We start from the raw sequence: 12,838 nt of genomic DNA, 5'->3' as shown, positions 1-12,838 counted from the left end.
GTGCAAACTCCACACGGACAGTGACCCAGGGCAGGGACTGGGTCCTCGGTGCCGTGAGGCAGCAGTGCTAACCACTGCGCCACCATGCCTCCCTCAATGAACCCACGTGTTCTATGTGATCATCCAGCTAGTCCCAGGAAGAGTGCAGCTGTCTGAAGCTGCTGTTAATTAACTCAGGAAATGACAATGATTGGAAGAGGGTGCCTGTCGCTGTCTCTCACCACCCCCCCCCCCCCCCCCGCCCCAAACCCATGGCATTTCTGTTGTGAAGCCCCCCCCCGCCCCAAACCCATGGCATTTCTGTTGTAAAGCCCCCCCCCCGCCCCAAACCCATGGCATTTCTGTTGTGAAGCTGGTCCTAGAGGCCTAGGCCATTACTTGTGATGATAATTATCACTTTACATTGGGGGTCTGCTTGATTTCGTATTGTTTGCTCAGAGTGGCATTAGCAGCTCTCCCATTGGCCAGGCCAATCCTTCTTCACATTCTTGACACAATCCTCCTGAGGAAAGTCGGGAATGTGGATATCCGATTAGTGAAATGTTGAATTTGGTTGTTATGCAATGTGACCTATTCCCAAAATGATTGACCAGCAGCTTGGTTAACCTTCTGCATTGGACTCAACCCCTGGGGTATTAGTGACCTTTCAGGAGAAGAATCCATCCAGCCCTCACCCTTGAGCTTTGAACCTATGATGCATGGTGGAATCATGATGTCACTTCCTGATCTATACAACATGGCGACTGTGAGTCTGACCAGAGGATCTTCATATTGAATATTAGCGTAAAGATACAACTAAGAGACAGCAATAAGTATACAAGTATCTCCCGTTATTATATCCAGAATATTGGGGGAATCATCAGAATTCATGGACCTTTAAACAAACAGAGTAATAAATTGCTACTGTCCTAACACCACAGAGGGCTCATTATGTCATCACAAAGGCCCATCATTAAGAAATGATCTTATCAATCATCAAAGATTTTACTTAGACATCTCGCAAGCCGTTAAAAATCTAGCAAGTTAAGTGCTTATTTAATTAGTTTGTCTAAAGTGAGATCTTTTTCCAAAAAGCTTTTCATAAATGTATCTTTTTTTCTGCAAGGACCTCTGCACATATACTGACCAATAACCTATCGATCAATAGCAGCCTATTGAAGTCCTGTCAGTTCCCTCAGAAGGTCACAGGTTTTCTTATCCTTGACCTCAAACAGTTTCTTGATCCGTTTCTCATTCACAGTCCTCACAAAACTGTGGGGCTGGAGTACAGCCATTCCATTGTGGACGTCCCCCATAACAATCAGAGGATCATCTTCTGTGGTCATATTGGGACATGGGCAATTCCAGTCCATGTTTAACAGAGTGATCTCCAGGACCTCACTGCCAAAGAACTGAAGTCCCATCTTTTCATCCTTCAGGACTCTATCCACAGTAAACAATGCTCGGCCAGAATCTGTCTCTTCTGTCAATTCAGTTATGCGTCCAACTATCACGTAGTCACTCTTGCAGTAGCTGGTCACTATCTTGAAGCGTGGTTTGCAGACTTTGCATTGCTGGCTCCTTGGATAAGGGCAGATTTCCTCGCAGGTCTCTCTGCTTTCAAAGTTGTTTTCATTCCCACCACAGCCTCCATAGATGAAACTCTGACACTGCTTCATCAGGCTGTTATAAGCCCACCGTGGGTCCCACACTTTACAGGGACCCTGCAAAGCTGGCAGATTGCAGATGTTGACAGGTTCGTTCATGCAGGTTGACATACAAGCCTCATAGGTTTCAAAGTGGTTCATGTTCCCATCACAGCGCCCATAATTAAAGGTGAAGCAGTTGTTTTTCTTGGAGTCATAATACCACCTGATTTGCTGCTCGCCACAGGTCTCTCGGTCAGGCTGTTTCAAACACTCGGTGGCTGGGATCTGAGTTGTGTTTTCAGAGTTTTGCCTCATCAGATCTTCCCTCTTGATCACTGATAGGGGGAAGTTTGCCCTTAGGAAGCCTCCGGGATTCCTGGCTGTGCAAGTGTAGATCCCAACATCTTGTAGTTGAGCGTTGTAAATTACCAGCTGCCCAATGTTGGTAACAACCACATTTCCGTTGACGTGATTGGGTCTCATGATGATGTTCTCTCTCCCATCCAGCTCCTTCTCCCATGTGATCTCAGGTCTGGGTCTTCCACTGACATCACAGAGGAAACTGACTGTACCTCCCACATATGTGGACTGATGCACAGGATTGGAGAGCAGGGCAGGGGGCAGCACATCCTGGGAGGTGGTGAGTGAGTCAGCAGTTGTGGGGTGGGAAGTGGTCTGCAGGGGCATGGGGCTAGTGTGTGGCCAGGTGACCTGATGGGTGCAGGTGACCACAGTCAGTGTGATTCCCTTGGTGCATGCCTCAGCATCCATATAGCACTTGTTATAGTAGGTCAGCCCATCGGAGGCACAGGTGAAGTGCGGTTCCTTCTCACACCTGTCCTTGCATTTGCACACGGGTTGTCCATCCCAGATATCACATTCGGAGCCCTGCTGGACACACATGAAGCGGTCACAAGTGGCTCCTCTGGGCATCCCAACTGGTCCCTTTCTTCCTTTAATAGCCATGTACCTGGCGGCAACACAGCTCTTCAATCCACACACGTTAGGGCAACACTTCTCAAACGTTTCACAATCCTGAGGGAATGAAAAGATAAAAAAGTTTTCAATAAAACAGGAAGCTTTCAACAACAACTTGCATTGAAATGGTGCCTGGAATGTAGGAAAGACATCCCAAGGTGATTGCAGGAATGTAAATCAGACAGAATTAGAGTCACATATCTTGGAAATGTGAGATTATCCTCTAGCCCCTTTAGCCTGTTGTCAAGGACCCCTTGTTGGACGGGTATACCAGCCCCAGCATTATTCTATTCTGGTATTGAGGTGTAAAAACAGTTTTAAACATGAGACAGAACTCAGAGATTAGTCTGTTCCTCACCCACACGAATACTGCACAATAGAGTCAGGGCGAAATTCTCCGCAGACCGTCGTAACGCCGATTTCCGGCGAGCATAATTGGTGTGGATGACTCCAGCGTGGGGGCCTTCTTTTAGGCGGCTATTCTCCGTTCCCGGAGGGGCCAGCAGCTGACTGACGCGATAGGCGTCAATTTCACCAGCTGCGGAAGTGGCGAGACCCGGCGTTGTTGGGGGGGGGGGAGACAGACCCGGCGTTTTGGGGGGGGGGTGAGGAGGAGGAGAGAGACAGACCGGCATTTTGGGGGGGGGGGGGAGGGAGGAGGAGAGAGACAGACCGTCATTTTGGGGGGGGGGGGGGGGGGGGGGGGGGGGGGGGGAGGAGAGAGAGGGGGGGGGGGGGAGAGAGAGAGAGACAGACCGGCATTTGGGGGGGCGGGGTTGCGGCATTGAGTTGAGAGGAGAGGGGGGGGGGTTTGCGGCGTTGAATTGAGAGAGGGGGGCAGCGTTGGAGGGGGTTGGGGACGGCGTTGGAGGGGGGTAGGGGTGGTGAAGGGGGTATGGGTGGTGAGGGGGGGGTTGGGGTAGGGGCAGCGGCGTGCAGAGGAGGGGGGGCGACGGATGCCCAGGGCCAACGCACCGTCGCCCCCCCTCTGCACGCCGCTGCCCCTACCCCAACCCCCTCCCCTCACCACCCCTACCCCCCTCCCCACCACCCCTAACCCCCTCCAACACCACCCCCCACGCTCTCAACGCCGCAACCCCCCCTCAACGCCGGTACCCCCCCTCTCTCAACGGCGCACCCCCCCACCCACTAACGGAGGAAGGAGGGGGGGAGGACGAAGGAAGGGGGGGAGGAGGAAGGAAGGGGGGAGGAGGAGAGAAAGGGGGGGAGGAGGAGAGAGGGGGGTGTGTGGGTACCGGCCTTCAGAGGGAGGGGGAGGGGGGTGTGGGTACCGGCGTTGAGAGGGGGGGGGTTGCGGCGTTGAGAGAGGGGGGTTGCGGCGTTGAGAGGGGGGGGGTTGCGGCGTTGAGGGGGGGTTTTGCGGCGTTGAGAGGGGGGGTTGCGGCGTTGAGAGGGGGGGGTTGCGGCGTTGAGGGGGGGTTTGCGGCGTTGATGGGGGGGTTTGCGGCGTTGGGAGAGATGGGGGGGCGGCGTTGGAGGGAGGTAGGGGTGGTGGTTGGGGTAGGGGGCAGCGGCGTACAGAGGGGTGGGCGATGGTGCGTTGGCCCCGGGCATCCGTCGCCCCCCCTCTCTGCACGCCGCTGCCCCCAAACCCCCCCACCACCCCTACCCCCTCCAACGCCCCTACCCCCCTCCCCACCACCCCTACCCCCCTTCCCACCACCTCTACCCCCCTCTCAACGCCGCAACCCCCCCCCAACAATGCCGCAACCCCCCCAACAACGCCGCAACCCCCCCAACGCCGCAACCCCCCCACGCCGCAACCCCCCCAACGCCGCAACCCCCCCATGCCGCAACCCCCCCCAACGCCGCAACCCCCCCCAACGCCGCAACCCCCCCCCAACGCCGCAACCCCCCCCAACGCCGCAATCCCCCCCAACGCCGCAACCCCCCCCAACGCCGCAACCCCCCCAACGCCGCAACCCCCCCCAACGCCGCAACCCCCCCCAACGCCGCAACCCCCCCAACGCCGCAACCCCCCCCAATGCCGCAACCCCCCCCAACGCCGCAACCCCCCCCCAATGCCGCAACCCCCCCAACGCCGCAACCCCCCCAACGCCGCAACCCCCCCCAATGCCGCAACCCCCCCCAACGCCGCAACCCCCCCCAATGCCGCAACCCCCCCCAATGCCGCAACCCCCCCCAACGCCGCAACCCCCCCCAATGCCGCAACCCCCCCCAATGCCGCAACCCCCCCCAATGCCGCAACCCCCCCCAATGCCGCAAACCCCCCCAACAACGCCGCAACCCCCCCAACAACGCCGCAACCCCCCCAACGCCGCAAACCCCCCCCAACGCCGCAACCCCCCCCCCCCCCCCCCTCGACACTGAACGGCGTCAACCATTGATGATGGTTGACGCCGTTTTAAAGCTACTCTGTTTTTCGCCGACGTGGCCACGGGCCGGAGATTTGTTGAAACAAAAATATAATGAAATCCCGCCGGCGCCAGCTGTTTTCAGAGGCTGCCGGCGGGATTTGCACAACGCCGGTTTTTGGCCGGTCAGAGAATAAAAAACCCGGCGGGAGCGGGATTAACGCCGCTGCCGGCCGATTCTCCGACCCTGCGTGGGGTTGGAGAATTTCGCCCCTTGTTTCAACAGAAACAGGCAGCACAATATTTCTGTATCCCATTTGATGGTGAAAAATCAACCCATCAGGAGGTTATTTCTCAGAACTCCCTGAGATTGGATCTAAACTGACCCTCTGACAGTGCAGCACTCCCTCAGTACTGACCCTCTGACAGTGCAGCACTCCCTCAGTACTGACCCTCTGACAGTGCAGCACTCCCTCAGTACTGACCCTCTGACAGTGCAGCACTACCTCAGTATTGACCCTCTGACAGTGCAGCACTCCTTCAGTACTGACCCTCTGACAGTGCGGCACTCCCTCAGTACTGCCCCTCTGACAGTGCGGCACTCCCTCAGTACTGACCCTCTGACAGTGCAGCACTCCCTCAGTACTGACCCTCTGACAGTGCGGCCCTCCCTCAGTACTGACCCTCTGACAGTGCAGCACTCCATCAGTACTGACCCTCTGACAGCGCGGCACTCCCTCAGTACTGACCCTCTGACAGTGCGGCACTCCCTCAGTACTGACCCTCTGACAGTGCGGCACTCCCTCAGTACTGACCCTCCCACAGTGCGGCACTCCCTCAGTACTGACCCTCTGACAGTGCGGCACTCCCTCAGTACTGACCCTCTGACAGTGCAGCACTCCCTCAGTACTGACCCTCTGACAGTGCGGCACGCCCTCAGTACTGACCCTCTGACAGTGCGGCACTCCCTCAGTACTGACCCTCTGACAGTGCAGCGCTCCCTCAGTACTGACCCTCTGACAGTGTAGCTCTCCCTCAGTACTGACCCTCTGACAGTGCGGCACTCCCTCAGTACTGACCTTCTGACAGTGCAGCACTCCCTCAGTACTGACCCTCTGACAGTGCGGCACTCCCTCAGTACTGAGCCTCTGACAGTGCGGCACTCCCTCAGTACTGACCCTCTGACAGTGCGGCACTCCCTCAGTACTGACCCTCTGACAGTGCAGCACTCCCTCAGTACTGACCCTCTGACAGTGCGGCACTCCCTCAGTACTGACCCTCTGACAGTGCGGCACTCCCTCAGTACTGACCCTCTGACAGTGCAGCACTCCCTCAGTACTGACCCTCTGACAGTGCAGCACTCCCTCAGTACTGACCCTCAGACAGTGCGGCACTCCCTCAGTACTGATCCTCTGACAGTGCGGCACTCCCTCAGTACTGACCCTCTGACAGTGCAGCACTCCCTCAGTACTGACCCACTGACAGTGCAGCACTTCCTCAGTACTGACCCTCTGACAGTGCAGCATTCCCTCAGTACTGACCCTCTGACAGTGCAGCACTCCCTCAGTACTGACCCTCTGACAGTGCAGCACTCCCTCAGTACTGAACCTCTGACAGTGCAGTACTCCCTCAGTACTGACCCTCTGACAGTACGGCACTCTCTCAGTACTGACCCTCTGACAGTGCAGCACTCCCTCAGTACTGACCCTCTGACAGTGCAGCATTCCCTCAGTACTGACCCTCTGACAGTGCAGCACTCCCTCAGTACTGACCCTCTGACAGTACGGCACTCTCTCAGTACTGACCCTCTGACAGTGCAGCACTCCCTCAGTACTGACCCTCTGACCGTGCAGAACTCCCTCAGTACTGACCCTCTGACAGTGCAGCACTCCCTCAGTACTGACCTTCTGACAGTGCAGCACTCCCTCAGTACTGACCCTCTGACAGTGCGGTACTTCCTCAGTACTGACCCTCTGACAGTGCAGCACTCCCTCAGTACTGACCCTCTGACAGTGCGCCACTCCCTCAGTACTGACCCTCTGACCATGCAGAACTCCCTCAGTACTGACCCTCTGACAGTGCAGTGTGGCACTCCCTCAGTACTGACCCTCTGACCGTGCTGCGCTCCCTCTTCACTCTCAGACAATACATTCCAGGTCCTAACCACCCGCTGTGTGAATCTGTCTCCACCACACTCTCAGACAGAACATTCCAGATCCTAACCACCCGCTGTGTGAATCTGTCTCCACCACACTCTCAGACAGTACATTCCAAATCCTGCCTCCACCACACTCACAGACAGTACATTCCGGATCCTAATCACTCGCTGTGTGAATCTGTCTCCACCACACTCACAGACAGTACATTCCAGATCCTAACCACTCGCTGTGTGAATCTGTCTCCACCACACTCACAGACAGTACATTCCAGATCCTAACCACTCGCTGTGTGAATCTGTCTCCACCATACTCACAGACAGTACATTCCAGATCCTAACCACTCGCTGTGTGAATCTGTCTTCACCACACTCACAGACATTGCATTCCAGATCCTAACCACTCGCTGTGTGAATCTGTCTCCACCACACTCACAGACATTGCATTCCAGATCCTAACCACTCGCTGTGTGAATCTGTCTTCACCACACTCACAGACAGTACATTCCAGATCCTAACCACGCGCTGTGTGAATCTGTCTTCACCACACTCACAGACATTGCATTCCAGATCCTAACCACTCGCTGTGTGAATCTGTCTCCACCACACTCTCAGACAGTACATTCCGGATCCTAACCACTCACTGTGTGAATCTGTCTCCACCATACTCACAGACAGTACATTCCAGATGCTAATCACTCGCTGTGTGAACCTGTCTCCACCACACTCACAGACAGTACATTCCAGATCCTAACCACTCGTGGTGCGAATCTGCCTCTCATTCTCTCAGACAGAACATTCCAGATCCTAACCACTCACTGTGTGAATCTGTCTCCACCACACTCACAGACAGTACATTCCAGATCCTAACCACTCGCTGTGTGAATCTGCCTCCACCACACTCTCAGACAGAACATTCCGGATCCTAGCCACTCGCTGTGTGAATCTGCCTCCACCACACTCACAGACAGTAAATTCCGGATCCTAACCACTTGCTGTGTGAATCTGCCTCCACCATACTCACAGACAGTACATTCCAGATCCTAACCACTCGCTGTGTGAATCTGTCTCCACCACACTCACAGTCAGTACATTCCAGATGCTAATCACTCGCTGTGTGAATCTGTCTCCACCACACTCACAACAGTACATTCCAGATCCTAACCACTCGCTGTGTGAATCTGTCTCCACCACACTCACAGTCAGTACATTCCGTATCCTAACCACTCGCTGTGTGAATCTGTCTCCACCACACTCACAGACAGTAAATTCCAGATGCTAACCACTCGCTGTGTGAATCTGTCTCCACCACACTCACAGACAGTACATTCCAGATCCTAACCACTCGCTGTGCGAATCTGCCTCTCATTCTCTCAGACAGAACATTTTAAATCCTAACAACTCGCTGTGTGAATCTGCCTCCACCACACTCACAGACAGTACATTCCAAATCCTAACCACTCGCTGTGTGAATCTGTCTCCACCACACTCACAGACAGTACATTCCAGATCCTAACCACTCGCTGTGTGAATCTGCCTCCAGCACACTCACAGACAGTACATTCCAGATCCTAACCACTCGCTGTGTGAATCTGTCTCCACCACACTCACAGACAGTACATTCCAGATCCTAACCACTCGCTGTGTGAATCTGTCTCCACCATACTCACAGACAGTACATTCCAGATCCTAACCACTCGCTGTGTGAATCTGCCTCCACCACATTCTCAGACAGTAAATTCTGGATCCTAGCCACTCGCTGTGTGAATCTGCCTCCACCACACTCACAGACAGTACATTCCAGATCCTAGCCACTCGCTGTGTGAATCTGCCTCCACCACACTCTCAGACAGAACATTCCGGATCCTAACCACTCGCTGTGTGAATCTGTCTCCACCACACTCGCAGACAGTACATTCCAGATCCTAACCACTCGCTGTGTGAATCTGTCTCCACCACACTCGCAGACAGTACATTCCGGATCCTAACCACTCGCTGTGTGAATCTGCCTCCACCACACTCACAGACAGTACATTCCAGATCCTAACCACTCGCTGTGCGAATCTGCCTCTCATTCTCTCAGACAGAACATTCCAGATCCTAACCACTCACTGTGTGAATCTGTCTCCACCACACTCACAGACAGTGCATTCCAGATCCTAACCACTCACTGTGTGAATCTGCCTCTCATACTCACAGACAGTACATTCCAAATCCTAACCACTCACTGTGTGAATCTGTCTCCACCATACTCACAGACAGTACATTCCAGATCCTAACCACTCACTGTGTGAATCTGTCTCCACCATACTCACAGTCAGTACATTCCGTATCCTAACCACTCACTGTGTGAATCTGTCTCCACCACACTCGCAGACAGTACATTCCGTATCCTAACCACTCGCTGTGTGAATCTGCCTCCACCACACTCTCAGACAGTAAATTCCGGATCCTAACCACTCGCTGTGTGAATCTGCCTCCACCACACTCACAGACAGTGCATTCCGTATCCTAACCACTTGCTGTGCGAATCTGCCTCCACCACACTCTCAGACAGTAAATTCCGGATCCTAACCACTCGCTGTGTGAATCTGCCTCCACCACACTCACAGACAGTACATTCCAGATCCTAACCACTCGCTGTGCGAATCTGGCTCTCATTCTCTCAGACAGAACATTCCAGATCCTAACCACTCGCTGTGCGAATCTGGCTCTCATTCTCTCAGACAGAACATTCCAGATCCTAACCACTCGCTGTGTGAATCTGCCTCCACCACACTCACAGACAGTACATTCCGGATCCTAGCCACTCGCTGTGTGAATCTGGCTCTCATTCTCTCAGACAGAACATTCCAGATCCTAGCCACTCGCTGTGTAACAATGTTTTTTCTCATGATGCCTCTGCATCTTCAATCTGTGCCCTCTAACTGTTTAGCCATTGGAAACAGTTGTTCTTTATTTACTCATTCTAAACCTTTCCTGTTTATAACCCCTTCTATCATGTCTCCTCTTTTTTATGTAAATTTTGAGTACCCAATTTTTTTTTCCAATTAAGGGGCAATTTAGCGTGGCCAATCCACCTACCCAGCATATCTTTGGGTTGTGGGGGTGAGGTCCACACAAACACGGGGAGAATGTGCAAACATTCCCGTAACAGCCTCCCCGAACAGGCGCCGGAATGTGGCGACTAGGGGCTTTTCACAGTAACTTCATTTGAAGCCTACTCGTGACAATAAGCGATTTTCATTTCATTTCATTTTCAAACTCCACACGGACAGTGACCCAGAGCCGAGATCGAACCCGGGTCCTCAGCGCTGTGAGACAACAGTGCTAACCACTGTGCCATCGTGCCAACCCAAGTCTCTCGTCTTAGCTTTCTCTGTAAGAGATACTCCAGTTTCTCCGTTATCCAGCTAACACCATCTCCCATTCCCGAACCATTGTGATAAACCGCTTCTGTACACTCTGCTCGGTTTTCCTTGTTACCCTTCTCAGAATTAAACACAAAATTCTAGCTGCAGGCAAACTAGTCAGTTATACAGATCAGCCCCTTCCTGCATCCTGGCCTCTCTTTATAAAGTCCAGTTACTTTGTTAACCTGTCCTGAATCTCTTCTGGATTTGTTCACACACTCTGGTCTCTCTTGTTCTTGAACCCCCTCTAATCTTGTACCATTCAAGTTGTCTTGACTCAGCTCATTCTTCTCCCTAAAAGGTATGACCTCCCCATTATATCCACTGAATTTATTCTGCCGTGCATTCCATCTGCCCTCTTGAAGATTATCACGGTCTCCCTGTAAAGTTTGCTGCACTCCCCAGTTTTGTAGCATCTGGCAGTGGCGAACTTTTGCCCGTGCCCTGAGAGAAGTTATCAATGCAGATCAGAAACATCAGTGTTTCTAATTCTGAAGCCTGGGCAACGCCAAAGTCCCTCTTTGCACAGTTGTCACATCTCTCCCTTCGGCAGTAGCTCTTGCCCTGACTCGCGGACCAGGTAAGTGTTTGACTCTCAGAGCTGTGATTTACTCTGCCGACCTGCTGTTAGTTTTCTGCTACTCATCGACAATCGAGTGAACTCTGCAGTAAAATTGCTGCAATTATCACCCCGAGAGAGCGAGGGGGGTGGGGGGTGGGGGGGTGGGGGGTTGAAGATGACAGGAAAGCCAGTTTGGGAGTGTGTCCTGTCGCTAAGATGCAGGTTCATCCTGATATTATGAGGGATTTGACAGGGGTCCCTGAAACATTCAACCGAAATTCGCAATTGATGAGCAGCAGAAAGTACTGGGTAAAACTGTTCAGAAAACCCCCAGAATCTTCAATCAGATACAACATAGGGAGCAGAAAAGGCAACTTCTCCTTATCCTGGAAACCTCTACATCATGAAATCTTTCCAATCCAGGGCATTCATTCCTAAAACACAGAAGGCAAAGGTGATGGGAATCTGGGAAGGGAATGAACTTCCTGGATCAGGGAATGGGCTGGGAAGAAATATTCTCAAAGATTATTCCCCCACCTCCAACACACAGACCCCCCCCCCCCCCCCTCAAAAGGAGAATCGGACAACTGGGAATATATCCGGAATGCAAATGGAATTGTTTAGAATGGGTTCCCTCCATTAATAAACCGACAGAAAGGAAGATTTCTGTGTGCCATGCTGTGGTTCCAACCCAAGTATGTCAGACATTAACAATAGAATCCTCTCCAGTTTGGGAATGAAATAAAATCATTTGGAGCCGAGTTACCTGGTCTGTCTCACATTCCCGGGAGCAGGTGCTCTGTGCATCAACCCACAGGCTGGGTGTCATCTCATTGGGACAGATCCCAGGATGGGAGTACTTGATCCGTGACACTGCCACATTCTCAATAGGTAAAGGAAGGAGGGCGAACAGAACTGGTGCCAGCGACATCCATATCCTCCCAGTCAACACAATCCACCTCATGATGGGAGCTGCTGCTGTGTTTAAACCTCAATCAATAATCGGAAGAACACTTCTGATTTCTCATCAATGCTCTCTCTCGCTTTCTGCCACTATCCTTCTCTCTTCCTCTTGCAATTCTCTCTTCCTCTCTCACTATCCCTCTGTCCTTTCTCTCTCCCCCTCACTATCAGTTTAACTCAGTGTTTTGCTCTCTCCCTGTCACTACCTGTTCAGCTCTCTCTCTGCCTCTCTCTACAACCTCAAGGCTCCCCTCACTCTGACCACACAGGATTATTGAGTTTCAGCTCCTCGTGATTTTTGTCGAAAAGCGAATAGTTAATGAGATTTCCTATCCCTCTGCCCTATTTATATGCTGCCGCCTGGGGAATCAGTCTGGGTGAAGGTTGACATTCTCACTGACCGACACAGTCACAGCCTCTTGGTGACAGTAACAAATTGGTGCTGCAAAACTTGGAAATAGTTGAAAGAGTTTGAGCACGTGTCTGTGTAAAGCTGGGACTCTATCAGGAGGGGAGGGGGGGGGGGGGTAGCCCTACACTTCACACAGTACCACCTTCCCTCACACAACTCAACCCCAGTACCACACTGTAATGACAGGTCATCTCTGCACGTGTAACTGAACTCCAGCAGCTTTCCACAGGGATTCTTCTCCACATTGTTCAAAAACACACATTCCTGCAAGAATTAGAAAACAAGTTCCATCTTGGTCTGAATCAAAGAAGAGTTAATAACAGGAATTGTTTAATTAATACAACCAGGACACAAAAAGCCGGATTGTGGGATTGTAAAGGATAACATGTCC

At 52.8% G+C, this 12,838-nt stretch overlaps 1 protein-coding gene across 1 annotated transcript; it reads right to left on the bottom strand.

The window, feature by feature from the left end:
• Window positions 1-1,099: 1,099 nt before the first annotated feature.
• wfikkn2a (info WAP, follistatin/kazal, immunoglobulin, kunitz and netrin domain containing 2a) lies at window positions 1,100-12,437 on the bottom strand. Its single transcript, XM_038778018.1, has 2 exons — window positions 11,839-12,437; window positions 1,100-2,663 (listed from the first exon to the last, which is right to left on the bottom strand). Exons 1-2 carry the CDS (start codon window positions 12,034-12,036, stop codon window positions 1,152-1,154), a joined length of 1,710 nt encoding a protein of 569 aa, XP_038633946.1. The 5' UTR covers window positions 12,037-12,437; the 3' UTR covers window positions 1,100-1,151.
• Window positions 12,438-12,838: the final 401 nt, after the last annotated feature.

Source organism: Scyliorhinus canicula, chromosome 18, assembly GCF_902713615.1.
Source record: "Scyliorhinus canicula chromosome 18, sScyCan1.1, whole genome shotgun sequence".
In the NCBI taxonomy this organism is placed as follows: domain Eukaryota; kingdom Metazoa; phylum Chordata; class Chondrichthyes; order Carcharhiniformes; family Scyliorhinidae; genus Scyliorhinus; species Scyliorhinus canicula.
The sequence above is the reverse complement of the archived record's forward strand: the minus strand, read 5'-3'. Positions and strand labels throughout refer to the sequence as shown.

What these genes read in the sequence shown, in the direction of transcription:
- wfikkn2a (XM_038778018.1), bottom strand. Translation starts at nt 12,036, where the DNA reads ATGAGGTGGATTGTGTTGACTGGGAGGATATGGATGTCGCTGGCACCA. An exon ending in GGGAATGTGAGACAGACCAG is followed by an intron (nt 2,664 to 11,838) that starts GTAACTCGGCTC and finishes TCATTCCCTCAG; the next exon opens with GATTGTGAAACGTTTGAGAA.